This window comes from Aulostomus chinensis, chromosome 11 (assembly GCF_037954235.1).
Source record: "Aulostomus chinensis isolate RoL2024-O1b breed Wild chromosome 11, RoL_Achi_v1.0, whole genome shotgun sequence".
NCBI classification, from domain to species: Eukaryota; Metazoa; Chordata; class Actinopteri; order Syngnathiformes; family Aulostomidae; genus Aulostomus; species Aulostomus chinensis.
Window position 1 is genome coordinate 15,807,525 of NC_141330.1, and position 16,271 is coordinate 15,823,795.

A 16,271-nucleotide genomic window follows, 5' to 3' on the forward strand; every position below is an offset into this window, starting at 1 on the left:
GGATGCAGGAGAACTGCAGCTGAGAAACACCTCTCCCCTTTGTTTTATCAGACACGTCGATATAGAAATGAAATGAAAAAACAAGATCAGTAGGAAAAATAAAACTACTGCAAACAGATGTGCAAAGAAATATCAGTGGATGTGAGGAGTTAATTGTTAAGAGTGAGCACGCTGGTACTTACACAATGGCCAAGCTTAGTGAGGCATTAGAGAGAGAGAACAGCATGTCAGGCCCAAGCCAACAATTAGCCACAACAAAACACACAGATGGTTAATGATCATATTCGAACAGTGGCTTCCAAACACCCACACACATACACACACGCACCCACACACACACACACACACACACACACACACACACACTTTCAGTCAACAGGGAGCCGTTCTTTCATATGCTTTGAGCCCAGTCAGAGCAGTTCTCAGGTGCCCTCAACAAACACTTCATGAAGGCTTAGACAGAGCCCCCCCCCCCCCCCATCTATCCTGTAGCTTTAATTTGAGAAGATTTCTGTGGGTTATTGGATTTCCTGTCTCATTTGTATTCATGTGTTATCTTTAGCACTCCCATTGAATCTGCAGCAGGGCTGTCTTTTTCTGTCAGAGCAAGGGTGGAGATGCGTGTGTGTGTGTGTGTGTGTGTGTGTGTGTGTGTGTGTGTGTGTGTGTGTGTGTGTGTGTGTGTGTGTGTACGCGTGGCTGGGTGGGTGAGAGGTGTGAAGAAATACTTTCAGAGGGATACTGTTCATCTCTCACCCCCCTTCCCAAACCTGCTAATCTGCCAAGTTTGCCATTATATTGCACGTGCATCCTCTTCACAGTGTCAAATGGTTTTTGGAGTGGATCCTAAAAGGCTCACAGCACTAAATGAACGTCACCTCCAAACTTTCACCAACAAGGCTTCTGTAAAAACTGCTAAAACTTTTTGAAAAATGGACTAAACACAGGAACAAAGGAGAGCTTTAACTGCTTTACCATCAGCATTACTGGGTTGTACATTCTACTCTACTGCTAAACATCTCTGATGTATTTGACTCAACACCTAGGGTAGAATGTTCCTTCCATCCATCCATTTTCTTCCACTTCTCCTGTTAAGGGTTGTGGGGGGGGGGGGGGGGGGGCTGGTGCCTATCCCAGCAGCCTTAAGGTGAGAGGCAGGGTTCACCCTGGACAGGTCCCCAACTCATCACAGGGCCAACACATAGAGACAGACAACCATTCACACTCACAGTCACACCTACGGTCAATTTAGAGTATCAATCAGCCTCGTCCCCTCTTGATGTCTTTGGACTGTGGGAGGAAGCTGGAGTACCAGAGAGAACCCACACAGGAACAGGAGAACATGCAGACTCACACAGAAAGATCCTGAGCTGGAGCCAGGACTTGAACCCGGAACCTTCTTCCTGTGAGGCAACAGTGCTGACCACTGCACCGCCACCACTAGAATGTTCCATGTATGTTAAAAGTGCATCCAGCTTGGTTTTAACACTGTGTTGCAAATAGAAAACAGAACCAGGAAGGGGTGGGGGGTTGGAGGCTCTGGTGGTAAAGCCCACAGTGTTTTCTTGAAAACAACAAGCCTAAAGTTTTTTTAAAGAACCTTAATCGGTGTTAAGACCCCCCCCCCCCCCATCTTAATTTGCTACAACGGCTCTCTTCAGGGTGCTTCATGCTGCAACTCCTCCAATCCACATCCTTTACTAAATTCAGCTGCAAATGCAGTGCAGAGCCTCTTTAGATACGGAGCGAAGAAGATAGAAGGAAAGACAAATGAGATGAACAAAGATAGTAGAGAGAGCAGATGAAGGGGGATGAAAGAGTGAGGAAGGAGGAAAGAAGAGGAGAGGCGCTGACATCAGACAAGGAGATTTTATCTTCGGTGCTTGTTAATGATTTTTGTTTTTCATATTTTAAGATACATTTTGCCTCATTTTAGGTGATGCAAAACACCACTCATCTGCATTTGGGGAGTTCTATCACCATGTCTACAATGTCTTGCAGATTTGAAGGCTAACTTCTATGCCAGACATTTTAAGCAAAGTGTATTTAGCCCAACATTCCCATACGTAAATGTGTCAGTTTGCAAAAATATGACATGGTAAATATGGGAGGGAATAAGGAAGCAGTGCATCTTTGCGGGTTTTACCTCACAGCAGCTGAGGTCGAGAGACACATCCTTCAGATTGGGGTTACTGGCAAGGCCAAGCAGGAGGGCTCTGCAATATTCAAATAAATTAAAGAAAAAGTAAGTGATTTATGGCCGACTGGAATGCCATTACAAGATAATTTTACATTTTCTTCATGTAAATGAATCAAGGTTTGTGTCTAACATATATTTATGCTATTATCCACTGGTTGGTGCAGTGAAACTGTAATCTTCAGTTTACAGCTAAAACAACACAGCTATGCACATCGTGCGACAGAAGGAGTGGCTCCTCACTTGAGGGCGTCGGGGGGCAGCTTGGTTCCTGACACATTGATGGCGCTCAGAGACATGGCGCTGCTGAAGAAGTGCTTGAATGATGGAGGCACCTCTTTGCCTTTCCTGCATAAACAGAGGAGGTAGGGAGTAAAATACTGCAGGGATACACCAACAACTTCATACACAACATGACACCAAGTTCTATGTTCATATTTATAGCTCTTTTCACTGCAGTATCATAGAAAACTCAGAGGTGTTTTCCTTCATTTTTACGGTTCCTGTCACGGCCTGAACAACTCTGATCCGTGTCAGATTTGATTTTCCACTCCGTTTTCCATTCATCTTTTTCCCATCTCAAAACCACTGCCAGATTCCGCCCTTATCTTTCCTTCTCTTTTACTGAGACACTCACACCTTTAGCACGTCTCGTCTCCCGCAACTCACTTGTCTTTGGTCGACCCACTCAGAGGACAAATGAAACGCAGTGTCCAAAATTCAGCTGCCATGAGCACATCACCACCGCCCTGCAGCTACTGCACTGGCTCCCTGTCAAATACTGCATTTGTTTCAAAGTACTACTCATTGTTTACAACTACTGTGCTACTTACTGCTATTTAGCACTGCAGTGGGCTGGAACGAGCTACTTCTGGGTCTGCTACCTCCTTTAAGTCTAATCTAAAAACTCTAAAACCTGTTCAGACTGGCCTTTCCAGGCTCTACATGACAAACATACCGTGTCGTTTTATCTCACTGCTGTACACACACATGTATTTGTAAATGCGTGTGTATGCATGGATGTATTTATCCATGCGAAAATGAGTAGTTTGTGATCACTGTCGTACGGTTGCTGTGCTTCCAAATAAAATGTTTTAATATTCTTGCCATCTCGTTTCAAGCACTCACATTGCAATTTCTTCAGAAATCCCATTCTCTCGTAAAATGCTGAAATCTACTCACGTTTCAACCGTTATGACCTTTAAATGCTGAAATTATCACTGGGTTGAGGATTAATGAAATGCTACTGAAGAAACTGCATTACACAAAAGTTAATGTGAAGTAAATAAATTCAGCAAATCCAAATGGGTTTTTGCTTCATTGAGTTGTATCACCATCCACAGACTCATGGCTGGACGGGCTTGAGCCCCAGCGAGTACATCAGGGAAGCTTGACCTTATTTCTTTGCCTACTGTAGTTTTGCACATGTTGCATGTCATGTCATATGTAATGAACACTTCTTATTGTTTTTGTTGCAAGTTTATTCTTTTCCTCTTACGGTATGCATCCTGTATTATTCTCTTTTCAATATTTTTTTTTAAACCTGATTTTAATGCTCTTCTGTCTTTGCTGCAAAATTCTTTTCTGCATGAAAGGTTCTATCAAATGGAAAGAAACTTGAGCTAAGAAAAAAGTTCAAATTCGTCAACATATTCCAGCATTATGTGTTTCCTGCTTCTTTTTGATTGCCTGGTGTGTGGCCCTTGGCAGAAACTGTTGCCAACCACTGAATTTCTTCACCAGCCTTATTTCTTGAGGTCTCAGATTCATTATGACCTTCTCCTCCTCTTCAACACAATCCACTGACATATATTCTCGCTGTATTGATATCCTCTCCTCCTCCGACCCCCCCCCCCCCAACAGTCCCCTGCTCATCCCTTGATGAACACCTCTATCCTCTTGAGACTCACTGGAAAGGGAGATAATAATGGGGGGGAACCCTCCGCCCCTCATCCATCTGTTCCAAACATGGTGTATGCACACTCCCACACAGGTTCTCTGTCTGTCTCGCACACACGCACACACACACCCACACCCACACACACCTATCTTGTGTCTCATCCATCTTTTCCTGTAATGACACTGTATTACCAGCAGGTGTCACACACCAATTTATTACAGCCACACTGAATTTATGGTCTGCCATTTCAGATGAAATCTGGCTTTTGGAGAAAAAGCTGAAAGAAATGTGTGGCCACTACCACATTTACAGGTTATTGCTTCAAAAAAAAAAAAGACCTGATGATTAATAATGTGCAGAAACATATTAAAACACCGTTCAACATATTTCCTTTGATGTCAGCTTCCAGAGGGGTTCCTACCTGTGAGGAAAGACACTCTTGGACATGTTGAGAACGGAGAGGTGTTTGGCTGAGCCTCGCAAAAGAGCAGAGCAAACCTGGAAATCACACACACACACACACACACACACACACACACACACACACACACACACACACGGAAGTTCACTGTTGTATCAGAGCGCTTAAATCACTCTATAAAACATCAAAATTAATAGATACTGTAACACCCAGGTGTGTATTTTTAGATGTGTGAATGTATTTCTATCCATCTAATTGTTTGGAAAAGAATATGCTTTAGCTGCTAATCAATAACTTGTGTGACAGGCTGATGGCCGGCTACATCTCAGACTAATCAATAAACTGTGTTTGGCTCTCAGACCCGCGTCGATTCATCACAGGCAGCATTCAGACCACCGCAGCAAGGGCTGGGAACACTGACCGAGATGGATTTTAAAATGGGATTAAATTCACAGCAGCATGGATATTAATGGATAACATGTCATCTAACGATGCCCTTGAATGAGGACGACTCTAAATGCACATCTGTTTTACTTTAAATGTACTTTCTCCGCTAACACTGAGTAGGATGTTTCCCCCCCAACTCACCTGGTCCAATGAGCAGTCAGTGTTGGAAAGGTCAAGGGTTGCCAGGCTGTTGGGTTGGCCCAGGAAATGGTAGAAATGCTAGTACAAAAGAATAAAATGTCACACTCCAGCCTCTCCATCACTTTCACAAACAACTAAAAATATTACCTTGTTGTTATTCTTGTTGACGAAAACAACACTCCTTCATTTCCTATGCAGGTTCATCCAATAAAAGGAGAGAATGTTTCCCTTCTGAATATAAATGTCTATCAAGGTGGCACTCAAGCAACACATGCACATAAAATCTGTGTGTTTAATGATTTGCTGCGCAGCTCCAATTACAGTAAATCACTATAGATGTGATTGTGTCTGTTAGATTGGATTGTGATTTGCAGCCTTGGTAGTTGAGAGCCTCACTGTGTCTGATGCACTCAAAATCCTCCTCGAAATCTAGTCAGTGTCACAGAAACCAGCAAACTGAAGAGAACAAACTAGACACATCAGAAGCCGTCTGTGTGTTTGTACCTGCATGTCGTCTCCTCTGAGGATATTCCCTGAGAGGTCCAGATGGACGAGGCTGCTGGGGATGGACGGGTTGGCACTCAGTGATTGGCAAAGGCTGTTCACCCCTGAAAACACACACACACACACACAGAAGCACGGTGTCAGCATAATGGCAACCCTCAAATCTCCACTTGATATTTTGACAGCGTATTGAAGGAAATAGCAGAGGAAATGAGTAGTGGGTGAATACAGGAAAGAACAGGATCAGACTGCAGAGCGAACACATGGAAAGTGAATGCGCCAGCCTCCTCGAGGTTCTATGAATGGAGTGTCACAACTCTCAGCATTCAGTGGGGTAAAAGCAGAAATCTACAATTAATTTCAATCTACTTGAAATTCTCAACAACCTAATAATCTGTAGCAATGTTTCCAATACAGTAGTTATGATTTATTAAGTCTATGTATTCATTCGCATTCATTCAATGATTTAGTGTAGTGGTGTGTGTATGCATAATTTCACAAGTTGGTGTTAAGGCATCCAGATTCAGATCCAGCTGTTACTCAATAGCAAGGTTCCTCATCAAAAAAGCAAAACCTTTATTCAGGTAGAGAGCGATGATGCCTGGTGGCATGTTCTGCTAATATTTGGACTGGATACTGGAATAAGCACCTTCCTTTGATCTTGTACATTTTTTCTGTTTCAAGATTCCAGCTGTTAAAAATATGATATTCTCGTACATATCAAGTCTGGACAATATGCCGACGTTCCTTTTTATTCTCTTTTTAAAGCCAAATCAGTATGAACTGCAGTTAATGCTAGCACCGCTCGAGCACATGAGCATGTTCGGACAGAAGACATCACTTCAGCCTCAGTTTCGGAGCCTGCTTGATTTTGGTGGTTGTACTGTAAATAACTTTACCAAGGTTTCATTTCCCCTTATTGTAGCAAAGCAACCGAGAGAGAGAGACGGAGCAAACACTCAACCCCTGGATAGCCGCTGGGTATTTTGCAAACTCCATTGACTGTATAAAAATAAAGTGTAGCCAGAGTTTTTCTGGCAAAAAGCACCATACCAAGAAAATAATAGGAGTGTTCACTATGTTTGTGGGAGGGCACGTATCCAAAAACGGCAAAAAAATTGCATGTTCCTGATGATGTCATTTTAACATCACAGCCAAAGTGGTGTGATGAAAACATATCGAATGAGTGACTGGTATAATATTCATCGTGTGTGATCCATGAGAGAATGTTGTCACCATAGAATCCCCAGTACAATTACTGGACCGAGTCACGTCCATCACATGGCCGACACACTCAACTGTCACAGTTGTGAGGTCATGACTTTGTCTGCCAGGAAATCAAGGCGTGACTGCAAAGTGACTGATTCAATGAAGCCACAGAGACGTGAGAAGAGATGAAATAGCTGAGAACGTAGATTTCTAACAGACGCAGATGTTTCTACACCTTCAACTTACGTTCAAATTCAACTGACATAAAAAAAAAGTCAGTGATGGAAAAACATGAGCAGAAAATGCCCTCAATCCTCAAATTTTGCTCCGAGCATTTGGTCATTTGGGGGTTTGGATTATGGATTAGCTAGATGAGCAGAGCTCAGTCAAAGCAGAGCTCTGAGAAAGTGATCGCTCTTTATTGATTGCCCCAGAGCAAATCATGTTTACAATGTCTCCCTAAAGACGGTACTTGGTACTGAGAAACAAGAACAAATCTTACCTGCAAGTGATTATTGACAGCAGCTCATTTAATTTAGACATTTTAAACACAAACTTCTTCCATTTTTTTGTCAAATGCCTCTACACAAATGGCATTTCATCAAAGGTCACTGCAGAAGATTGTTTTGCCCCATGCAAGGACTGGAACCACATTCTGACAAATGGTCTCGTTACCATAGCAGCATGTGACCAGCATGAAATATGATTTACAAACCATCTTCATGCATCACACACATTATATAATACTGTAGCCCACTGTCCATATTAAGCGCCATTGGCATCCCATTTAAGAGATTTAATTGAATTTGCAAAATTAATTAAATTGTATGGAGGCATATAATTAAAAAAAGCAAACAAGAGCACCCACTGATCAATGCATTCATTACATTACTTCTTTTATAAATTCATGATAAAAAACTGATCCTCTCCACTTTACATCTCCTTTAATGTATTCATCCTCTCACTTCTGCAGCTGTATACAAACAAGACACAAGGATGGATGTCAGGCACACGCTCACGCACACACACACACACACACACACACACACACACACACACACACACACACACCTTTGGGTGATATTGAGGTTCTTGAGAAGTTTAAATGCTTGAGCCCAATACGGAGTTTGGCAAACTGAGCACCGAGGGAGGAGATACCTGCAACAAGATAAATATGATCAGGCCTTTACTGTTTCAAAAACATGGCTGACAGTCGAACGTACTCGGCCAACTTCCAACTGCCCTCCACATTCAAGTCCAACATTATTTTAACCTTACATTAGTTTGAAGAAACAGATTCAGATTCATCATTCAACTTCAGTTAAAACAGCCAGTAATGCACACGGCTCACCGAAGGTCACAAATGCAACTGAAATCAATCCCTCATATTTCCTTTTTTTGATTTTGTCCTAAATTACTCCTCATTTATTGATGACTGGAACAGTAAAAAATCGAATTCTATTAAAACCTATAAAATGAACAAAATGTCATTAAAATATGTTCTTATTTGCGACTGAGAAAATATTCACCTGATCATTTGGGTAAATAAATGCGCCATCTGTCCGAAAGCATGGTTGAATGTGTCTCACCAGCCTGAGTAGTAGCCGGCAGACGGTCATACAGCTAGTGATGTCAGCACAGTGACGCTAGCGTGTTCCGTTCTCAGTAACAGTCATCATGTGTAAACAGGCTGATGAATGAGTGTATTCTGTACTTGACTTTGATAGACGGGATTCATTTTGATCGATTTGTGAATAACAACCACAAGAATACTGTGTTTTACCACGTTTTGACTTCTGGTTTGTTTCCCTGGTTTGCTGATGTGGACATTGAGAGCAGACGTGAGCTAATATCGTACCTCTGTCCTCCAGAGGGTTGTTGGCAAGATTGATGGTGGTGAGTCCTGAGCTGGGGTTATGGGCCAGGGCAGCAGCAAGCTTCTGGGCAAAATCACTGAGGAGTGTGACAGAACCAATTACATTATGCTTGCATGACCAATGGATTTTAGACGTATATTAGCATCATTTCCTGAGCTGAAAAGAACTTCAGACCTTTTTGCAAAGTAATCAAATCTGCTCTATGAAATCTTTTACAGCAGCTAAATTCAGAAGAAGCCAGCCGGACATGTTTAGTGGACCTGAGTAAACGTGAACATGGACACAGACGCGTAACATGGAACAGCTTCCGTTGTCGAGCTGATAAAAGCAGACATATTTAAATCAAGATGTACATGGAACCTTTAGCTTTATGACCTCAGGTATCTGCCAACCCAGACGTGAGCAGAAATGATGCAGATTTCTGTTCCTTTCGTGAACCTTTCATAGATTTTTTTCTAAGAATAATTTGATTCTTCATCTTACGTTTTGAGTCCTGCGTTATCCAGAACCAAATCTTCCATTCGACTGGAACGAGACACAACTCGCAGGATCTGCTCGCACACATCTGCAGACTAAAACACAAGCACAAATGGGAGTTAATGTCAGTTGAAACGCGTGTTGTTCAGAACCTCGCAGGTAAAATCACATTTGCGGAGGCGTAGTTTTTTGCAACGATCCATAATAGATCATTCTGTGTCATGCTAACAAGACAAATTAGTATATCTGAGCACTACAAAAGCTCACTGGTCTATTAATCGCTATTATTCATCACAGCTAATCAAAATTTAAAAGTTATGCTAATTAAGTGAACCAGCTTCAAGGCTAAAAATCTAATTTAGCCAGAATAGCAGATTCAAGGCCAGAAAAATAACAGAGAAACTGACTTCTGGGAGACAATATTCCCTGTTTAAAACCCCAGAAAGTGGCTCATTTATGTTAATTAAAGCTGCATAGTGTGTAACGTAGAAAGCAGCACACAAGTGAATTGTGTCCCTGGCATTGATGCGTGACAAGGAGAGAGGAGGGAGCTGCAGACTTGAGACACTTGAGAGGGAGGAAGTTGTTTGGCTTCTGTAGTCAGATCACCACAGGAGACAGAGACAAGGGGAACACTAAAGCACTCATATTTAGACAGAATTAAAAATTCAAGAGTTGAATTTCCATGCCCTACCTAGATGTTCACTGACCTACTTCACTGTGCGTGGCCTCCGACTCCAACTGCTCTACGACAGTTTCAAACTGTGTGAATCATCGCAAACATTTTCCATCATAATCACTGAACTATTGTACTGTTGTTGTTCTTGGTAATTGACATTCTTGCTATTATGGACTTTTTCTCTCAGCTGAGCAGCACCAGTGCAGCCAAAACACTGGTGACATTGTCCCAGACAGGGAGAGGGAGAGAGGGAGGGGGGGGGGAGAGAGAGAGAGAGAGAGAGAGAGAGAGGTGAAAAAAGAGGGTGGAGAGCAAAGTAAAGAGGGACAACAGGGGAGAGATAGAAGAAAGAAACTGTTGTTCACATGTTTACTCTGTAAAACTGCACATATTACAGAGGAGGAATAAGAATAATGGAGAGTAGAAAAGGGAGGTATGAGGGTAGTGAGAAGAGTTGGTTGTAGTGTATCAGAGAGAAACAAAGAGTGTATTTTCTGACGAGTCACAATAAAACTGTTGGGGACAGCACAGCCAGCCGTTAAATAAGCGCTTTGTCATGCTACGCTGCTCTGACCCAGCTGAAATATCACACACACTTTCCACATGAGCTTGGTGTAAATACTGCGTGATCATGAGGTCATCAGTAGGCAAATCCTTTTCTCACTACCTCTTATCTCATGTTCAGCTCTTGATTAGACCACAAGACAAACAGCCTGAGAGAACTGAGGATGAGCAGGGTAATCCCTCGCTGTGATAGCCATCTGTGTGTGTGTGTGTGTGTGTGTGTGTGTGTGTGTGTGTGTGTGTGTGTGTGTGTGTGTGTGTGATTGAGAGAGAGATTATTGGATTCACAGGAGTGGGAGAACTGGAATTTTTTGGATACTTTATAATGATGCACAGAACTTTCTATAAACATAATCCCACAGGATAAAATGTGGTTACCCCAGCATAGATTCAATGCTACAAGTGTGGGCTACAAGCCAGCAACGCCATTGAGTTGAACTTCCATGTCAGTCGATTACCACGAACATCAGCTGCTGATTTGTTGTTGTGAAAAGTGGAAACTTGTTCTCCAAGCACCAGTGTGTCTGTGTCTATTCTCTCCATCTCTTTTTCCCCCCCTGATACAGTTGAACTAATTTAATCATCTCGTATCCCTCCCTTTCACTCTGTCTGTTGAACTTGATGCTGACCTTCATGTTTCATTCTCTTTTTTGCGCCACCGTCGCTTTCTCTCTTTCACTCTCTGTTCCTTCTCAATTGTCACTGTTGGCACTGGCACAGGTTCAAAACCGATTCCAGTCTGTGCTGTGGAGCCCATTAGGAGGGCACTTGCAAACAAACGCATAAAGACAATGTTTTGGTTTCACTGTACGGTGAGAGCAGCCAAACTCAGCTCACCCTCTCAAAAAAAAGCTAAACATTTGCATAAGAACATAAAATCAAATCTATCATAATACACGCTAATCTGGGAAAGAAAAGCCACACGTCAAAGAGAGGGTGTCCATGTGTCCCTGTCAGCCCAAATATGCACATGGCATTGTGGTTGGCAGAGGGATTTAAAAGTTCAATACAAAGGAATTGTCCATGACGGAGGCGTGAGATAATTGTTTGGTCGGAGGAGGCTGCGTGTGGTTACTGGTGAGACGGCGTGAAGCCTCTGTGTTAAAGGGTGTGGTGGAGGGGGTAACAGCCTGGGACATTGAGCCCCTTTGTCTCATTTGGATTTTGGAGTCTTATCACATGAGAACATTGGACTGATCCTCAGTCAACAGCAGACAGGAGGGGAAGATGGAGGAAACAAAGGGGAAAATATTCCGCAGACGCGCCCACGCACACACACGCGCTCTCACACAGAGTCAGGCAAAGGTAGATGGAGGGAGGAGGTTGTAGTAAGTGAGAAGGACAGACATGAAGCATGAGGGGATATAAATAAACACAACACAATGATACACTTAAAGAATTTATCAATGAAGACGCTGATAATAGAATGTTAATGCCATTAATAAACAATGAACCAATTTGGTTTTCTTTTTCAAAATGACATTCACACCAGAGGTGGCTCTGGTACTCAAGCACAGGAGGGTAAGTGGCACAGAATTTTTGGTGTTGAAGCTCCACATCTACTGCATTTGTCAGCATCTTTCTCAGTGATGTGACAGTGGACTTCATCTCCCGTCGCGGCTAGCATGTGATGTAACTTTTGCGTGTAAACGCCGTGGGACAGTTGGTGGTCAGAGCTAGTTGGTCTGCTTGCTGCTAGCTTTACATCGCCTCGATTTCTACATGGGTTTCAGGTTTCAAAGTTTCATCGTGGACCGGCTTTCTGTCAATTTTTCAGGGTTTAAAGACAAAAACAAGCAAGAGTCAGCAAATTAACTGATCATTAGAATTATACTTTCAAAACATGTAGCAGCAAGTGGAGAAGCGGCACCGTGTTTGATCGATCCATCGACCGGCAAAAAGACACATCTGCACCATCCTAAGGATTTATTGAAAGGGTGAAAAGACCAACAAATGCTGTGACAAAGCAGAAACCCTCGCTGAAGTGCTGCAGTAAGCAAGTGAGCAGAAGGACCCTTGGGAATGTGACATGAGTGGAGAGCAAAGTGACAGACTGGGAGAGAAACATTTATTCATTTGTCTTAAGTGGTGTCTCTCCAGACTACTTAACTCTTGAGATGGGATTAAATCTGGCAGTCTCGCAGCTGCTAGGAATTGTGTCTATCCGGCATGACTTTGAAAGGTACAGGGATGCTTGAGTTCTGTCAGTAGGTAAAGGAACTACCAGGAAATTAAAGCGGTAGCGATGGCTCTTACTGCCTCGATAATGGCTAAAACTTTCCGGATGGGTAACTGTAAATGTTACAGACAAGATGGTAGACAGCGGACAGTGTTAGTGAACAGAATCCAACAGCAGTACAAAGTCAATCAATAAACTCTATAGAACAGTTGGGGGAGGTAGGAGGAGTTTAGCGGGGAGAAAAGACGAGCGCCAAGTCCTAAAGATGGAGCTCCATGTCTTGCTCCCTATGTTAAAGTTGCTTGAACAAACGTGTGTTAGGATTTTGTTTCCCTGAAGCTGCATAGAGATTACAGGTGGTGAGAGAGGGGAAACTGACCAGTTTGTAGTCCTTACTGGAGAGCTTGGTGAACCATTGGTTAAACTCCAGGACTGCTATTATGGCTACCAAATCTCTGGGGAGAAGCACACAGGAAGAGAACAACAATAGCACTTTTCTTTCCAGGTCAGTACCAGAATACAAAATAAATCTATTATCCAACTGAACGTTTCAATTTTTACATCGTATTAACACTCTCTGATTTATACTGTATAACTGACCTGTTCTCCAGATGGCTGAAGTCCTGCAGGTTGAGTTCTCGGGAGTCTTGTGTCAAATAGATCGTGTCCACATCCTGGAAAAGAGGATCATCAAAAGCAGTGAGCGCTAATTAATGAAATATCCGCTGAGTCTCATTGAAAGAAACCAGCAATTCAACAGAGAATATGACATCTTGCTTATTTCTTTTTGGTCAAGAAGCAAGAACTTATATTCAAAGAGGCATAAATAGATTAATATAGTGTTGTTGCTACCATCTAATCGTGTTTGGTTTAAATACGTTAATCTTATTCCCCAAAATAATGACTTGAATTTACAAAGGGATGAATGTGACGATACTGACCCACTGAACCTCCTCTCTGTACGGCAGCCCCAACCAGTCACAAACACATCTGTACATCTGAGAAAACCCTCCTACACAAAGAGAGACAGAGAGAGTCCATGAATGATGATTCAAGACTAAAAAGAGACACTACTGACTAATTTAGTACAGAAGAACCACGCAGCCGTTCAGAGTGCAGTCAGAGGTTCCTACCACAGGGACCAGGTTCAGCAGGTTTGTTGTTCTCCCACAGCGTCTGCAGAGACGTCAGCCTGTCTGGAGGCTCCATGCAGAGTTTCTTCATCACTTTACTGAAAAGAGAACACAGATAGATTACTATTTAAACGAATGAAAATGAAAAGTTTATTTTGTTAAAAGAATCTCTTCAACCTCGCCTCCTTAGGAACGCTCAAAGAAATGAAACTGAACCACACGGGACTAACGTCTCATGTATGTAGCATCAAATGACCCGCGGATGCCAGATGCAAACACTGACCTTGCAAAAAAATTCATGCTCTTCAATACGTGATCATTTCCATATTTCTATACCTACTTCCTCTCCCCAAGATCATATAATACATGAGATTCACATCATCATTTCAGTTAAGTTAAGGATGTTTGGCCAGGCATGAATTTATTGACTGTTACATAAATTCATTATGTGCAAACCACCGTGAAAGAATATTGAGAGCACAAAACGCAGCTGCATGAACCTCCCCACCAGTGTGAGCTCCTCCTGACTCATGAACTGGTGGTGCATGACATCATCGGTATGAGCAAATATTGGTCATTGAAAAAAAAATTGGTATCTGCCATTTTTTGTTTAATTATAATAACTGTCGCCTGTGATGAAGACACCGAGCCATTTATAGGCTTTTGTCCAACTGTTTCGGAAACATGGAAAATATTTTCAACATTCACTGTGTTCACGTGTGTTTTTCAGTATGTAAATATCATATACACTTATTTCTTTACAGATAATATCGGCTCCTGGTCAAATCAGAAGGACAGGTGTGGAGGCCCGTGCTCTCAGAATAAGACTGTACATCAAAATATGATTCGATGGCCACCTGACAACAGGCAGACATCAAGGTAATACAGGAGCACACGATTCGCTTTAATATGTTGCATCTTCTCAATAAATCTTCAAAAGTGAGCCGTGTGCTGAGATGACCTTCTGATTTTAATCAGGATGCATGGAGAGGGTCTCAGGAGCTGGATGCCTCATAATCAGGGTCCTCTTTCTCCTCTGCGTCAAAGAGGTGAACCTGCTTTGAGGTCATTCTCATCGAGAAGGCCAACAGAGAACTAAGAGAACACGTTAACTGGCTCGTCTAGGTTGCTTCCTCTCCTGTGTCATGTGAACGATCAGTGGTTCTCACGCTGCTACAGGGATGGATATACAGTCCGAGCTTTAGGCCCTCAGGCAGAAGGATGCTTTTCAAGGATCATCAACCAAAATAAACGCATGTTGAAAATGAAGAGACAAAAAAAAACCTTTCATCATTAATTTAGAGATCTTGAACGTTGTGTGGGTTGATGAGTGACAGCAGCAAGAGATGTGTAATGAAAAAGAAGAAATGATGCTAAATCACGAGGGGGGAGGGGGTGAAAACAACACATTTAAATATCAATAAATGAGGGTTTCAGGTCGGAGGTCAGACTCACCTGGGGGGGAGACCTGGACATATTCTCAGCAGACAGTTTCCTACGTGAGCCACCACCTCGTTGACCTCCTCAGTGGACAGCAGCTTGAGAGAGAAGGAGCCTCGCTCGTACTCTACCGACAACTTAACGGACAGACAGGAATATCATTAGGGACGAAGCATCCACCCACTGCCACCTGTTTCAAATACAACTTATTCATTCAGCAAAAGAAGAGGGGGAGAGTTTAATTCCATTGACAGGCTCATTCTAGTTTACCTCAGACCCTGGAAGACGAGTTTATCTAGAGAACAGAGTGAGGATCTGTCGTGTGTCCAGTACAAACACACGCTCATATCCGCTACCTTTCATTTCTACTGCTCGACGCTGCATCTGCCCGGGAATAATACGACCACGTCCACCAGTAAAAGCAAAGATTAAATGACATTTATCAAGACTAACCAGTTCAGTGTTCACAGACCCGATGCGAGTGCTCATGCATATAAAGGCTGACATTAACATAATCTAGTTATTAAGCACAGGAATCCATCCGTCAAGATATTAAGAGGACCGACGTCTCATGAGGCGAGGGGGCAGAGGTGGAGCTGCAGGACCAGCGTGGTTAGCATCAGATTATCATATTTTGTAGGTAGATCATCCCAACAATTTGCCAGCTGTGGTCAAAAAGCCAATTGGGAGCTTTGAGTCGATGGAAAAAATGTATCCAAGGGATTTATTTTATGAGCTCGGTCATGTTTTTGGGTGATTTTTGTGTGTGTGTGTGTGTGTGTGTGTGTGTGTGTGTGTGTGTGTGTGTGTGTGTGTGTGTGTGTGTGTGTGTGTGTGTGTGTGTGTGAACCATTCCAGCAGTGAAGAGATTTTACCTTCCATCAGTCTGATTTCAGGTTTAAACTGTTGTCAGTTAACACACTGAAGAGACAGACAATGAATCCTGAGCTGAATCTGACCTTTGACCTCACTAGAAAGGAGTGAATGAGTTTCTTTGCAGCAGAGCAAGGTACTACAATTAAGCTCCATGTTTCTGCTTAAGCAGCCTCCTACTGTGATGCATTATCGTCATAAAACTACTTAAATAAAAAGTTAAAGACACA

General features: G+C 42.6%; 1 protein-coding gene across 5 annotated transcripts in view; it reads right to left on the bottom strand.

Annotated features, from left to right (window-relative positions):
* LOC147253619 (F-actin-uncapping protein LRRC16A-like) overlaps positions 1-16,271 on the bottom strand; it is a 63,481-nt gene that overhangs the window by 16,149 nt on the left and 31,061 nt on the right. For 3 of the 5 annotated variants that reach the window (XM_086218876.1, XM_086218874.1, XM_086218878.1), the window contains exons 5-18: positions 15,184-15,305; positions 13,729-13,826; positions 13,537-13,607; positions 13,196-13,269; positions 12,975-13,050; positions 9,180-9,268; positions 8,678-8,772; positions 7,891-7,977; positions 5,611-5,714; positions 5,107-5,184; positions 4,519-4,595; positions 2,441-2,545; positions 2,147-2,216; positions 183-194 (exon numbers count right to left, since the gene is read on the bottom strand). In XM_086218876.1, coding sequence (XP_086075002.1) covers positions 183-194; positions 2,147-2,216; positions 2,441-2,545; positions 4,519-4,595; positions 5,107-5,184; positions 5,611-5,714; positions 7,891-7,977; positions 8,678-8,772; positions 9,180-9,268; positions 12,975-13,050; positions 13,196-13,269; positions 13,537-13,607; positions 13,729-13,826; positions 15,184-15,305 — 1,158 coding nt within the window. The remainder of the gene's footprint in view (positions 1-182; positions 195-2,146; positions 2,217-2,440; positions 2,546-4,518; positions 4,596-5,106; positions 5,185-5,610; positions 5,715-7,890; positions 7,978-8,677; positions 8,773-9,179; positions 9,269-12,974; positions 13,051-13,195; positions 13,270-13,536; positions 13,608-13,728; positions 13,827-15,183; positions 15,306-16,271) is intronic. The other 2 variants (XM_086218877.1, XM_086218875.1) reach the window with 1 other exon arrangement.